This window comes from Diabrotica virgifera, chromosome 3, assembly GCF_917563875.1.
Source record: "Diabrotica virgifera virgifera chromosome 3, PGI_DIABVI_V3a".
Classification (NCBI taxonomy): Eukaryota; Metazoa; Arthropoda; class Insecta; order Coleoptera; family Chrysomelidae; genus Diabrotica; species Diabrotica virgifera.
This window is the reverse complement of record NC_065445.1, coordinates 62981776-62997230: the sequence shown is the minus strand read 5'-3', so window position 1 is coordinate 62997230 and position 15455 is coordinate 62981776. Positions and strand designations below refer to the sequence as shown.

At 31.3% G+C, this 15455-nt stretch overlaps 1 protein-coding gene across 2 annotated transcripts in view; it reads right to left on the bottom strand.

Annotated features, from left to right (window-relative positions):
• Window positions 1-15455, bottom strand: part of LOC114336227 (uncharacterized) — a 721746-nt gene that overhangs the window by 17463 nt on the left and 688828 nt on the right. For both annotated transcript variants that reach the window (XM_050645113.1, XM_050645114.1), the window contains exon 6: window positions 4510-4698. In XM_050645113.1, coding sequence (XP_050501070.1) covers window positions 4510-4698 — 189 coding nt within the window. The remainder of the gene's footprint in view (window positions 1-4509; window positions 4699-15455) is intronic.

The window sequence follows — 15455 nt, the reverse complement described above, 5'->3', positions numbered from 1 at the left end:
TATTTATATTTTCGATAAATGTATTGACAAATCAAAATTTCAATTAAATACCCCTTCAAAACGGCCCTTGAAAATTGGTGTAATTTGTTTAAAACTTGTTTTTTTAATAACATTGCCGGGATTAAAAATTTTGAAATTATTTTTTGACATTCGTGTTCCTGGTAGTTTTTGACATAACCACAAAAGAACAAAAAATTTCTAGAACCGTTTTTTGCCGAGATAGCTTTTCCAAGTTTAAAAATTCATAATTTGGCCCATAATTCATAAAACATTGAAATTGGCCCATTACCATCGGAGATATTGCAAACTACTCCTCCGCCAATTTTTAGACAAAAAGTTTTCATTTAAGGTTCTATAAAAATCATCATTTTTCAAAATATTCTGCAATTTTTATTATGTGTATAAATGGTATTGTTAAGTAATAGGGTTAATAGATGTACTCATGTACTTTTAAATGTTGATATTCATAAATAAACAATTATGAATTTTTAAACTTGGAAAAGCTATCTCGGCAAAAAATGGTTCTAGAAATTTTTTTTTCTTTTGTAGATATGTCAAAAACTACCAGGAACACGAATATCGAAAAATATTTTCAAAATTTTTAATACCGGCGATGTTTTTTTTTGTTTTGATTCTGGCCTTGGTTCAGAACCTTTAGCCACGTAACTACATATAAAATTATTATTCGTTCATAAGTATAAAATTGCCCAGTATACACTTAAAAATAAACCGGCGATGTTACTAAAAAAACAAGTTTTTAACAAATTACACCATTTTTCAAACGCCATTTTGGAGGGGTGTTTAATTGAAATTTTGATTTCTCAATACAATTATCGAAAATATACATAAATGCAAAAAATAAGACCTTAAAAACTTATATACTGTATCGGCAACAACCGCGTTTTTGCAATTGAAAAAATTGAAATTTTTTATAAACGAATGAAATATCTGATAAACTACTTAATATTTATCATCCATTTTTTTTTCGTTTATACTGGTACCATAGCGCAACTTATTCTGCAAAAGAAAATGTTTTATATTGCTTATTTATATTGCAAATAATATTTTTTTGGAAACTTGTTTTTCAATTTTGATTTACAATTACTTAAATAAATTAATGGTCAAATTTAATTTAGTAAGTCTTGTATAAAATATCGTTTCTTCAGCTTTGCAGCAAAAAATTGTAAAAACCTTAATCGAAACCCGAATTACCACAAAAATTAAAAAAGTAAATTTTGTGCAAAAATTACCCATTTTTAACTATTTAAACAATGATCCCCTCATATGAATCATATACTTTCTTGAAAACATCTTTTGTTTTGGCCTAAACTTTAATTTTAATAAAAAAATTATTCCAACCTCTACGGAATTACATTTTGATTTACATGTACGTATTGTAATTTTATTTGATCGGTCTATAGTCCAGGGCGCATCTGTTTTGAGATGGACGTTGAGAGGTGACTCAATTTTTTTACAGAAATTGCTTGAAACTCAAATAATAATATTTGAGTTATCCTCCCACTCAAAATGGTCCGGAACATTGTTTAAATAATCAAAGTGCCAAAATATGAAGGAAAAATTCGATTTTTTTATTGGTTTTTTTATTATAACTTTAAAATTATTCATTTCTGAGAAAAGTTGTACTGACATAAAAGTTGCGTAATTAAACTTCCTACAATATAGAATTGGTTAAAAATTTAAAAAATAGTCACCCTTGTTGCAAAATAGTAATAATTGCGAAAAAAACCATACAAAAACAAGTATTCGCATTTTACGGTTTTCAACCATTTATGCTAAACTTAGGACCTTCATATTTTACCAAGAAAAACTTTATGATATAGTAAAACAACACTGTAAATTTCATTAGGATCGGTTTAATAGATTTTGCAAAATAAATTTTGCAATCCAGCTTTCGCAAAAAAATTCATTTTTTTTTTAATGTTGCAGGACTGAAAATAAAGCAGATAGCAAGTTGATTTTTTTTTGCTTATAGAAGTGTACTGTACCTTTCATTTGCAATTTGCAAAATTAAAATCGACTAACCACCACGGCGTCAGAAATTTTTTTAAATAAACATTAATTTTTGGTGCTACGCGCAGGACAGCGGTGTTTGATTCACACAAGTTGATTTCCACCAAAATTTCTTCCAATCTTTATCTAATATTTTCTTGCTCTATATTTTGTTGTATTTTAATATTTTAATTCCACAAAAATTAAACTAATTTTATTATTGTTTGTGAAATATTGTTTAAACAATTGCATATGTTTAAAAATAATAAACTTTTATTCTCTAAGTTAAAATATTATGAACATAAAAAGTTTTTTCTAAAAAAGTGTTATTTCAAAGGATAGAGTATGTGTTTTATTTTGCAATAAACAAATTTATTTATTTATATCGAAATGTAATAAAAATTAAAATGTATCAATCATTATCAAAGGTCATTGGAATGCCCAATCAGAGCAAACTATCCGCTGTCCTGCGCGTAGCACCAATAATTAATGTTTATTTAAAAACCTTCCTGACGCCGTGGTAGTTAATCGATTTTAATTTTGCAAATTGCAAATGAAAGGTACAGTAAACTTCTATAAGCAAAAAAAATTCAACTTGCTATCTGCTTTATTTTCAGTCCTGTAACATTATGAAAAAATGAATTTTGTTTGCGAAAGCTGTATTGCAAAATTTATTTTGCAAAATATATTAAGGCTATGGGTACATAATTCGCAAATATTTTACGTGAATCCCTACTTTTCCTGTCTTTACACGGCAAATTACGTGTAGTAAAATTCACACTGGTATGGATATGTAAACATTACTAGAATGTCATTCTACTTGAACATGTCATCATTAATTTAAAGAGATGGCTTTTGAATGTTCTTGGATAACTGTTATTTTTATAATTGCAAATTATTAATTCAGTTAATAAATGCAATAATTTTTTCACTAACTATGTATTCAGTGATTGTAATAATTTATTTGTACAACAAAAACTAATACTCAATCGAGAAAAGAGGAAAAGTGTTAAAGTGATTTTTTAATAATATATTGTTATGGAACGCTTACAATTTTGAACATCTTTAACAACAAAATACTTGGATCACAGAATATATTATCCTGATGTATTCTCTGCTTGGATCTTCCACAAATAATACACAATAAATAACTTTTTATTAAGTTCACGTCTTAAATCAATTATTTATCAAATACACTATATATCAATAATATTTAATCAATAACTCAAAATATTCCCGATGCAATGTCAAATATTTAAAATTGTCACTGATTGTCAGTGTCTGACTGACAATATATGCTGACAATATTATATTCGGCTGAGTGCGTTGTAAGACAAAAATAGATTTGGAAAATATTACCACGGCATTATGTTTATTTTTTTCGAATCCCGAAAAAACCAATAAATATTTTTGAAAAATATAAACGCAGAATGAAAGACTAAATTATTACCGAGGGCCGAAAGTCCCTTAGAATAAATAAAAAGTTTATTTTGAATGAGATATTTGAAATTAAAAATCACACTAAATTTTATCCTTAATTTTCACCCCTGTAACTTATTAAAATAAACATTATAGAAGTTCTCAGGGACTTTCGGCCCTCGCTAATAACGTAATCTTTCATTCTGCGTTTAAATTTTTCAAAAAAAATTATTAGTTTTCTCAGGATTCGAAAAAAATGAATCCCCATTTGAATAGCATTGCAGACGAAAATACGTACCGATCCTCTTAAACCGATCTTAATGAAATTTACAGTATTGTTTTACTGACAAAGTTTTTCCTGGGTGAAATATGAAGTTCCTAAGTGTAGCATAAATGGCTGAAAAACGTAAAATGCGAATACTTGTTTTTGTATGTTTTTTTCGCAATTATTGCTATTTTGCAACAAGGGTGACTATTTTTTTAAATTTTTAACCAATTCTATATTGTAGGAAATTTAATTACGCAACTTTTATGTTAGTACAACTTTTCTTGGAAATGAATACTTTTAAAGTTATAATCAAAAAACGAAGAAAAAATCGAATTTTTCCTTCATTTTTTGACATTTTGATTATTTTAACAATGTTCCGGACCCTTTTGAGAGAGAGGATAACTCAAATATTATTATTTGAGTTATTTTCAAGCAATTTGTGCAAAAAAATTTGAGTCACCTCTCAACGTCCAAATGTACTAATATTTTTACAGATGCGCTCTGGTCTACTACTATTCAAAGGAGATAACAACAGCCAGACAATTACAGAGGTATCAACTTGTTAAATGCTACTAAAATTTTACAAGAACTAATGAATCAGACGATAAGTTTAGCAGACGAACAACAGGCATTTCGTACTGAAAGATCGTGTGCAGATGCAATATTCGTCATAAAGCAAATTACTGGGAAAACCAGCATTTCTATGTCTGATTGACTTAAAGAAAGTCCATAATTCTGCTGAATGCAAATGACTGAATAAAAAGGCAGTTCCTGTTTCTCTTCTGTTAAAAAAATTATTTAAAAATACTTACCATGCCGTTCTGCATGCTAGTAACGGCACCATTCGACGGTTTTTGCGGCGTCCCATTTTGTAGTACCTCGAAATACGGACCTTTAGTTCCAGTAGTTCCGTTAGAACAGCCTGCGTTTTCGGCGTCAAAAACCCAACTTTGTGCGTAAGCGTCGTACACAGTATGTGTGTTCGGTTTCGTATTTTTCGGCTGAAGAAAAGAAATAGTGTTACTAAAGAAATCAAATAATTTTTAATCGATTTATGAGTTTGTTCAAAATTGCCAATGAAAAGTCTACTTTTAATGAACTTTTACAATTGACATTGTGTAATAGTATCGTATATAATATCACAAGAGAGAAAATTTTGCCGGCAATATTTTCGACTGGTATGGTATGAAAGTTTGTTGCCTGGCAATTTTCGCGAATTAAATTTTGACAGTTAAATCACGAGACGTCAGTCGATTGATTTTGTCAAAATTTCATAAGCGAAAATTACCAAAACGCAACGTACTTGAATGAAACCAGGAGAAAATTTTGCCGGTAAATAATTTTCTCTCGAATGATATTCGACAAGACTATTTCACGAGGCAATTAATGCACCATATCAACGAAATATAATCTTTATTTTTGTTATTACCAGACACTTTCGTGACGGATCTGTCATAATTTTGTCGCTGAGAAATTACGTCGCTAAGGAGTTTTATTAGAAATTTATTAGAAACTGGTGATGTCTAAGACCCTGTACACATGATGGCGTTAGACGCCGCGCTTGTCTAATGCCGCGTCTGTCTAATGCCGCGTTTCAAGTTACCAAGGAACAAATGGTATCGTACACATACAGTGCGCGTTTAACAGGTAAACCGCGGCGTTAAGTGCTGTCATGCGTACGAGATCTAAGACCCTGTACACATGATGGCGTTAGACGCCCCGTTTGCCTAAGGCCGCGTTCCAAGTTCCAAAGAAACAAATCATGTCGTTCACATGCAAGCGCGCGCTTAACAGGTAAACCGCGTTAAGCGCTGTCACGTGTACGGAGTCTTAGACAAGTCGGAAATATCGGGTTGGTTGGAAAAAATATTTCCATGAGATTTCTTTGCGTAAAAGAAGCATTCGCATATTTTCAAAATTACTATAAACAGCTAGGTAAGAAACTTAATGGTGTTCTTACAAAAATATAACAATTCCCAACATTTCTTCCCTTCAGCTAGGTATATAACGCTCACAATTCTACATTTAACCTAAATATTCGAGAGTATTCTATTTAAATAATTGATGGAAGTTCATTTTATCTAACAATAAAACACTGAAAACGTTTGTTTTCTATACTTACACAAAATTTATTATAACTATGTGACTACAGCTGTTTCGGCAGAGTGCCTTTCTCAAGTGATTTAGTTTACTATGGGTTTTCCTTTTTAAAGTTTTTAACTGAAGAGTTTGAGGAGTGGGGAGCTGTTTGTCTCGAGTTGGTCATTCAGAATTGTATCTGTATTTTTTAATTTAGTAATTTCCATAGATTCTAATAAAGATAGCTTAAGGCCTTTATTTTGAATATGCAAAATTTGAAACTCTTCATTAAAAGAATGAGTATGATCTAGAATCTAGAAGGTGAAGTGCTTATGTAGAAGTGTCTGTTTTTCTATTGTTGAAAAGAGAGAGAGAGAGAGAGAGAGAGAGAGAGAGAGAGAGAGAGAGAGAAAGAGAGAGAGATATCAAAACAGTATGAAAATGTTCATTTAAGTTTCAAAATTAATTCTTTCTTTTTTTTTCGATCCTAAAAGACGTCGCATACATATAACTGAAATTTTTTGTGCTGCAATACTTAGCCCTCCCAGTGCCATACGAATAGAGCACGTTACATGTTAATAGGACTATCGAGCAATGGAATAGTTATTTACGTTACAAGACCGGAAAGTCGTGCTTTTCAGGTCGAGCCAAATAGATCTTGGAAGCAGGGAAGCGTGACGTACAATATTTTTTAAAGCGTCGTTTTCACGCTACGTCTTATTGTACGTTTTGTGTGTCATGCCAAACGTACGACAAAACGTACGTTTTGTGAATAAGCGGATTTAATTTTTTCGATTCGACAAGAAGTACGTTTTGCTGTTTTCAGGCTACGTCTTATTGTACGTTTTGTGTGTCAACAAGACGTACGTTTTGCTGTTTACACGCCACATTATACATTGGACAAAACGTACAATAAGACGTAGCGTGAAAACGAGCCTTAAGACTGACACGTTGTTGATGTAAATTTCATTTTCTACATGGGACAATTCAAAATCTGAATCCATATTTTTAAATTTGCGAACTCACCAAACACGTTTGACAACCAACAAATTAAAAATCAACTGGCACTTGCAGAGCTGCTTTATCCATTAGGCAATATAGGCAGTTGCCTGGGGCGACAAAAATACAGTACAAAAAAATATTTGTATATAAAAATTAAAATCGAATAACAAGTATGTATGTTCATCCATCAATAAAATAAAAGTGGGCATTCATTTCTAAATAGAATAAAACAAATTGCATTCATAACAAAAATAAAACAAACATAGCATTCTGTTAGCTTAACACTATTCATTCAAAAAGGACGGAAGTCATAAATTTAGTGATTATTAGGCCGCCGGCAGCTAGGCAAAGGCGGTGGGCCATTGAACACTTCAATATTGCACATTTAAAGAAACTAAAAGATTTGACTTGTCTACAGTAGGACATCGAGTTAGAGTTGGAATTTTCAAACTGTATTATTACAAGTAGATAAAGTTCCTGTCGTCGCACATATATACTCCAGGGAAATAAGCAAGAAATAGACCATGTTCGGGACACTGAAATATCGAGTTCGCGTCGGTTTTTTAATTATTAACAATTTAGTGCAATCAACATGATTTTTTCCATTTTTTGTACCCAATTAAAAAGCTAAATAGTTGACATAAAATTACAAAATTTATTTTTTTAGAACATTGAAAAACCTTCAAAATGACGATTTTTGAAAGTCAAAAAGTTAATTTGTTGCTTCGTAAACTGCAAAATAATTAAAATCGTTATTTATTAAGTTATTTATTATTATGTTAACTTTTACTTAAACTAACTTAGCACTGTAGTGTTTCACTCAAAGTTGGGTATTGGGGTACATAACAAACCCTAAAATTTGAGACCGATCGTTTAATTAGTTTAAAAGTTATTCTATTTGTTTATCCCAGAGACCTTTGTTTTGCAATAAAAAATGACAGAAAATAATGAAGATAGGACAATTCATTCTGTGTATGTCAAATGAAAGTAGAAAAGTGATACTATCAAAATGTAAAAGATAAAAATTATCTAATATAGTAAAACATCCTAGTTTATAATCATTTAGTTATTAATCGTCAACTTTAAACATACTGTCCGTAGAAAACATCTTTTTACATATTCGAAAAGGTGATATTTTACTCGAATTTTAAAAATGTAGTTCAAATGGTGACTAGTCATGGTAAGTGAAGGGGGAGCTACTGCTTTGAGTACACTAAATTGTTAATAATTAAAAACGGACGTGAACTCTAGACAGGAAACGGGTAGGTTTTCTTCCTATAAGTCTACAATAACTAAAAAAGTAGTCAGCTACTTGTACTTGAATATTTCAGTTATTATAAAAATGGTGTCATAGTGTGAATCAGCTTCAGTGAAATAACAGTTAAAAAATAACGGCTGTTGCTATCGCAACACATCCCTATCTTATACCAGTGCAAATTATTTATAATCATAATTTTTCATTATTAGTAGTATGTAAATCATTCTGTGTTCACTGGTATTTAAAAAGTGAATTCATACTGTGATTTTTGTTCTATTGAACAATATTTTAGCTATTCAAAAATTCAGAAAATTTTACACAAGAAACCAATAAAGATTTTTCTAAAATTAAAACTACACCTTTTATAACGCTCAAGTCGCCCCTCTCACAAACATTGGCGCACTAATATTACAGCGTTCTGCGAAGCGCGCGGTTAAATTAATTTACCATAATTTTTTAACTAATTGATCAATCTAAATTTTGCAAATTGGAAATGAAAGAAAAACATTAAAGCTATCTTACAGTTATAATAAAAAGACAAAAAAATTATGGGCATATGTACGGTGTGAACGGAAAGTAAAACTTACTCCTTTATTCAGATGGACTTACCCGAGTTTTTTTATGTATTTTGTCCCGTAGAACACGAATTTTTTGGTTAACAGTTGATCCGGATGTCGATAAGATTGTTATAAACAAAGAACTTGAGAAATTACATAACAGCGATTCTTAGTAAATCAAACCTTTTTTCAATTTTTTTTGGGTTCTTATAAGCAAAAAATGTTGTTAGAAGTTTTTTCTTATGATGCATAGTTTTCAAGATAAACGTGGTTGAAGTTTCAAAATATCGAAAAATTGCAATTTTTGAACCCGAATAACTTTTGATTAAAAAATAAAATAGCAATTCTGCTTACTGCATTTGAAAGTTCATGTCAAAGTATACCGGTTTTGATTATTTTCATTGCTAAAAATTAATTTTTTATTGTTAAACAAAGCTATAAACACATAGTGCTTGAGTAATGTTTTCAATGCATCTCTCATTTAAAATCGAACGAGTAGGCGTGCCTGCAAACAGGCAATTTCTACGTATCATGCGTTAAAACGTATGCATTGGGCACAGGTCAAAACGCTTAAACATACTTATAATAGTAATATGTAACATTACGCCTGATGTAAAATGAAGAATATTTTCTTAACAAGAAACTTAACATTCTTATTTAAATAAAAAATTCTGCTTGCATTTTTTTTCGCAAAAATGGTACATGTTTGAAGGGCGGCTACTAGAGAATTGCCTAGGGCGTCATTTAATCTAAACGCGGCCCTGGGCACTTGTCACTTGATAATATATCGCAACGTAGTTGTAGTTGTCATAATAACGGAATCAAGGCAGTCTGTGTTATGAAATAGCGATTGGAAAATAAAATTTAGGGACAGGAAAAAGCTTTTGCCAGTCCCTAACGTTCACTTTTCGGTCTTGACCGGCAAAACGGTATTTTCTGGAAAGAAAACCGACCAGAAAGTGTACATTTTCTGGCCGGTCTTAAAAAAAATATGTTTTGTTTTCAGATAAGACCAGAGTTCAGTTATGGAAGCGAGATTGACGAAACTTCGTCTACATAAGAGTTAGCGGAGGATATGCCAGTTGTAATCTTATACAGAACATTATTTTTGGTGGTGGCAGGTGGCAGCATAGTGCTATGAAGCGGTATTGCTTAGAAAGGCCATACCGAACTTGTGGAGGTGATTGGGCGAATGACAACTGACATGTAAATTGAAAACATTTTAGAAGATCATGTTTTCTCATTGGCCAGCCATATTGGATATGACAGATTCGTGTTAATGATAACGCACATCATCATGTCGCTAGAATAAGTGAATACTTACCTTGATGAGATTTAGTTTAAAAGATTATATTGACATCGCATTCGGAAAATAAATCCCATTCCTATGACACTGAAAGAGCTAAGGATTGTAGCACAAAAAAATTCACTTTGATAATTTGATAATTTCAAAATATGTATTACATTTTTATGTCCATGAACATATTTATGTCTCTCTGATTTTAACAATACTTTGTCAATGGCTTGTGAACCGGTAATATGTGTTCTTATCAACAAAATTTATCAAACATTACCATACTTAAAAATTAAAATAATATACAATGAACTTTAATTATTCAAGTTGTCTTATTTTCTTTACTTACATGTAATTTACATTGCCATTGGCATTAGAGAAATTTGAAATTTTTAGCTGTATAAATAGAAAAGTATAGTAGCCCTAGATCCAACTATTCAAAAGTCTACTCACATAATATTGTCCCAAATAAAATCACAAAACCATTCAAAACCTTAAGATTTAACCACATACATAGAATGATGTATCGCTTTACAGAGAGATTGATTAACGTTAAGACAATAATATACACGATGAAAGACGTGTGCCACTTCACGCCCGATTACTTAACCGAAAGTTTCACAACGGCCGCTTGTCTTGTTTGCTGGTGGCTGCTGGATCTGAGAAAATATCCGCGTACTTAACGAAAGAAAGAAGTTTCTTGTTTCTTGTATGTACGTTCTTGTGCAAGGTGTGTAAGTGTAGCCACTGCTTAAACCATGTTATGTCACTTAATTTCAGGGTAATTAAGATTGGATAATTCATAATGGCTTCGTATGCGAAATCCACGCGGTGGTCGGTGGAAAGCAGCATCGTTGGCATTGAAGAAGCAAGAAAACGAGTACCTTGTGGTTTTTTGGAGAAATTTGTTTTTGATGCACAGAGAAAGTACATATTCTTTTTAAATCATATAGTCATTAAAACTAGCCACCGTTTTTATCAAAAGATAATTAAATTTGAATATTATAATTATATTGTAAAATAGCAACAAGAATAAAAAAATAAAAACTGGCACTCGGTGGAATACCGAGAGAAGTGAAAACTTCTTTTAAGTTTATACTACATATAACTTTGTAAAAAATAACAATCTTTCATAAACCCTCTGTTCCATAAGTACATATTACCATGGGCGCCCATACCCATGGGCAGGGGGGGCAGCCCCCCCGGCTTTTCGGGTGCTTTAAATGATATATGGTTATCCAAAGTATACAAAATATAATGTGCAACATCTTCACGTCTGGCCCCTCTCCTAAAAATTTTTATATGGGCGCCCGTGCATATTACTACTGATTGAAAGTATGCTCATGAAAGTATGATTGAAAGTATGTATACCTCCTGCAACCATTATAACTTCGGCCGAAATTATACGAAATAGGGAACTTGCACATTTTTGTTTTATTACATAGAGGAAAGTAACCAAACATGGAATAGTGCCCTAATATGGAATTCCTTGATTTCTCCGAAAATATACGTTGGAAGCGCACTACAAGACCATCCTCTATTTCAGTCGCTCTCTTTATTATCGTATTCACACCTCTGTGTCAGATGCGCGAACGATACGTGTCTGACAGGTGCGTTTTGTTTTATCTTATCGCAGAAAATTTCAAAGGGAAATATATTCAACGAGTATTCATTGGTTATGATGCATAAATACAGACTTGTTATGCTATTGCGTATATCAATATTACCTTTATTTTGATATTTTATGACCTTCTGTAATTAAAAGATTACGACTTGAAAAAAGTTGATACTAGTTTGAACTAATGTACAAATCCAATTATGGACAGTCGTTGGTGCCTAATTATGGAATAGTGGATTAAGTGTAAGTGGGCTCATTATGATTGTGCTGGTTCAGAGTTTCATACATGGATCTGTGATATCTGCAAGTGAATTAAGCTACTTCTTTCATTTTTCACAATTTTCTTAATTTAGTTGATATCAGATGTTTATGTCTATTTTTGTTATTGATATGTTGGTTTATACCTATATTCCATATATGGGTACTTATTCCATATTTGGTTACTCATTTGGGATTTTGTTTTTTTTGTTCGATTTTTTTTTGTTAATTAAGATATTTAATAGAAGGCTTTTAATTACTACATAAAAATGTATGACTGATGTGTCATAACATTAAATTGTTTTCATTTCTATAAAGGTAATATTTTATATCCCCAAAACAAAATGGTATTCCATAATTGGCGACTTTCCTCTAATAATGTTCAGTTTCGTTTAAAAATAAGATTCTCAAAATTCCACGCCTCAAAACCTCATAACTTGGAGTACAAATTTAAAATCTTCTGTGTATTTAAATCATTTCAAACGATCGAAAAAGCGCGCGAACCCTTGTGACGTCATATCATAATGTAAATATGAAATATTTTGTAATGACAGTTCTCATGTCTCGTAAAAATTATATACCATTTTGTTTACTTGGGAGTTTAATACAATTATAAACTTTTATTTTATATAATTTTGATCTCTTTCATTTTTTTTGCTAAAATCAATAAGTATTTAAAGGCTTCGTTTCCAGTCGCTTGCAGAAAAATGATATTTGTCTGCAGCCGTCCCGAAAATAAAACTTTCGGTATGATTTATTAAATCGAAAGTACATACCATTTTACACAACTCGTACCGAAAATAGCTACTTTCGGGACTACTTTTTTCACTTTCGGGACGCTTTTTTTACTTTCGGGACGATTTTGGGTAGCTAGGTAGGTAACGGCTTTGACAATACCATCAACTTTGTATTTTATTATGACAAAGCTTGTCGCTTAAGATTCGTGTGTGTTTTCGCCTTTCGCTCAGTTTTTCGTTTTTCAATCAGCAGTGGAGACGAAATGATTCCAGATGAGATTAGGGAAACTGCTAAAGCCGCTATTTATGAATTATTGCCGGTAAAGTCAAGAAAGAGGTATGAATTGGTCTACGATTTATTTCAAAAATGGAGCAATGATAAAAATGTACATACTATAAATGAAGAAGTCAGTCTTGTATATCTAATGGAAAAATCTAATATCTTGAAGCCATCAAGCCTTTGGAGCAATTACTCGATGCTTAAGTCCACACTTAACATTAAAATAATATAGATAAGCCGCTATCCAAAAGTTATTGCTTTTCTTAAAAGAAAATCCATCGGCTACAAACAAAAAAAATCGAAAGTATTGAATAAAGAAGAAATAGATAAATTTTTATGAGAAGCTGAAGATAAGATCTACTTAATGACAAAATTTATATAATTAAATCTAATTTTTCTTTTTTTGTTATTTTTTTTTGTAAATTTTAGGTTGCATTAATAATTGGTTTGGCAGGTGCTTGTCGTCGTGAGAAGCTTTGCAAAATGAGTTTAGATGATATAGAATATAAGATAACCATGTTACTGATTAAAATTCCTAATTCTAAAACGAACATGGAAAGAACCTTTGAGGTTATTGGAGAAAATATCATTTCTTTATACAGAAAATATTTGTCATTACGTCAAGCAAACACACCGCATCGTAGATTATTTGTATTACAAAAATGGAAGGTGTACTATACAACCTATTGGTATCTACATATTCACACTTTTGGAAAAATCGCCTGCACTATTGCTGAATTTCTTCAAAAAATACACCGGACACTGTCTACGAAGGAGCTCAGTGGCTCAGCCACTCACTCGCTGATAATGGTGGTACTATAACCAACTTGAAAAGACACATAGGATGGAAATTAACTAATATAGCAGAGGGATACGTAGAAAATTCTTTACAAACTTCACATAGCTTCATAGATTGAAAATAAAATTATTATTATGATTCGGGAGTGCTCCTAGTAGCATTTAACGTGTCTTGGTTTGTTTATTTCTACTGCATTTTGATTGTAAATTTAGTATACATAATACATATTATATTGTAGTTAGAGCAGCAATGACTGAATTGAACGGGATATAGCGTGATCGTCACATTACCATGACAAACAAGAAGAGATTCGTTTATATAAAACTTGAGGTATATTTACTTGGTTTACATACAAGACGATTATTATTTTAAAAACTTAACTTTTAATTATTTTAAGTTTGTTAATTCTAAAATTTTGAAAAATAAGTGGAGTCACTATAATAAGTGGAAATTGATTGGATTCCCGTTTCATGGCGACCGGTAAAACCACTAGTTTTTAATAAAAACCTTATTCTTCGCAACAATACCAAGTTTTTTCAAAAGAGATAAATATTGGTGCGAAGTACATGGCGATTCCATATGCTTGGTTGTGTACCTATAATGTGCAACGTCTGGCCCCCCTCCTAAAAATTTTTATATGGGCGCCCGTGCATATTACTACTGATTGAAAGTATACTCATGAAAGTATGATTGAAAGTATGTACACCTCCTGCAACCATTATAACTTCGGCTGAATTTATACGAAATAGGGAATTTGCTCATTTTTGTTTTATTACATAATAATGTTCAGTTTCGTTTAAAAATAAGATTCTCAAAATTCCACGCCTCAAAACCTCATAACTTGGAGTACAAATTTAAAATCTTCTGTGTATATAAATCATTTCAAACGATCGAAAAAGCGCGCGAACCCTTGTGACGTCATATCATAATGTAAATATGAAATATTTTGTAATGGCAGTTCTCATGTCTCGTAAAAATTATATACCATTTTGTTTACTTGGGAGTTTAATACAATTATAAACTTTTATTTTATATGATTTTGATCTCTTTCATTTTTTTTTGCTAAAATCAATAAGTATTTAAAGTCTTCGTTTCCAGTCGCTTGCAGAAAAATGATATTTGTCTGCAGCCGTCCCGAAAATAAAACTTTCGGTATGATTTATTAAATCGAAAGTACATAACATTTTACACAACTCGTACCGAAAGTAGCTACTTTCGGGACTACTTTTTTCACTTTCGGGACGCTTTTTTTACTTTCGGGACGATTTTGGGTAGCTAGGTAGGTAACGGCTTTGACAATACCATCAACTTTGTATTTTATTATGACAACGCTTGTCGCTTAAGATTCGTGTGTGTTTTCACCTTTCGCTCAGTTTTTCGTTTTTCAATCAGCAGTGGAGCCGAAATGAGTCCAGATGAGATTAGGGAAACTGCTAAAGCCGCTATTTATGAATTATTGCCGGTAAAGTCAAGAAAGAGGTATGAATTGGTCTACGATTTATTTAAAAAATGGAGCAATGATAAAAATGTACATACTATAAATGAAGAAGTCAGTCTTGTATATCTAATGGAAAAATCTAATATCTTGAAGCCATCAAGCCTTTGGAGCAATTACTCGATGCTTAAGTCCACAATTAACATTAAAATAATATAGATAAGCCGCTATCCAAAAGTTATTGCTTCCCTTAAAAGAAAATCCATCGGCTACAAACAAAAAAAATCGAAAGTATTGAATAAAGAAAAAATAGATAAATTTTTATGAGAAGCTGAAGATAAGATCTACTTAATGACAAAATTTATATAATTAAATCTAATTTTTCTTTTTTTATTATTTTTTTTTTGTAAATTTTAGGTTGCATTAATAATTGGTTTGGTA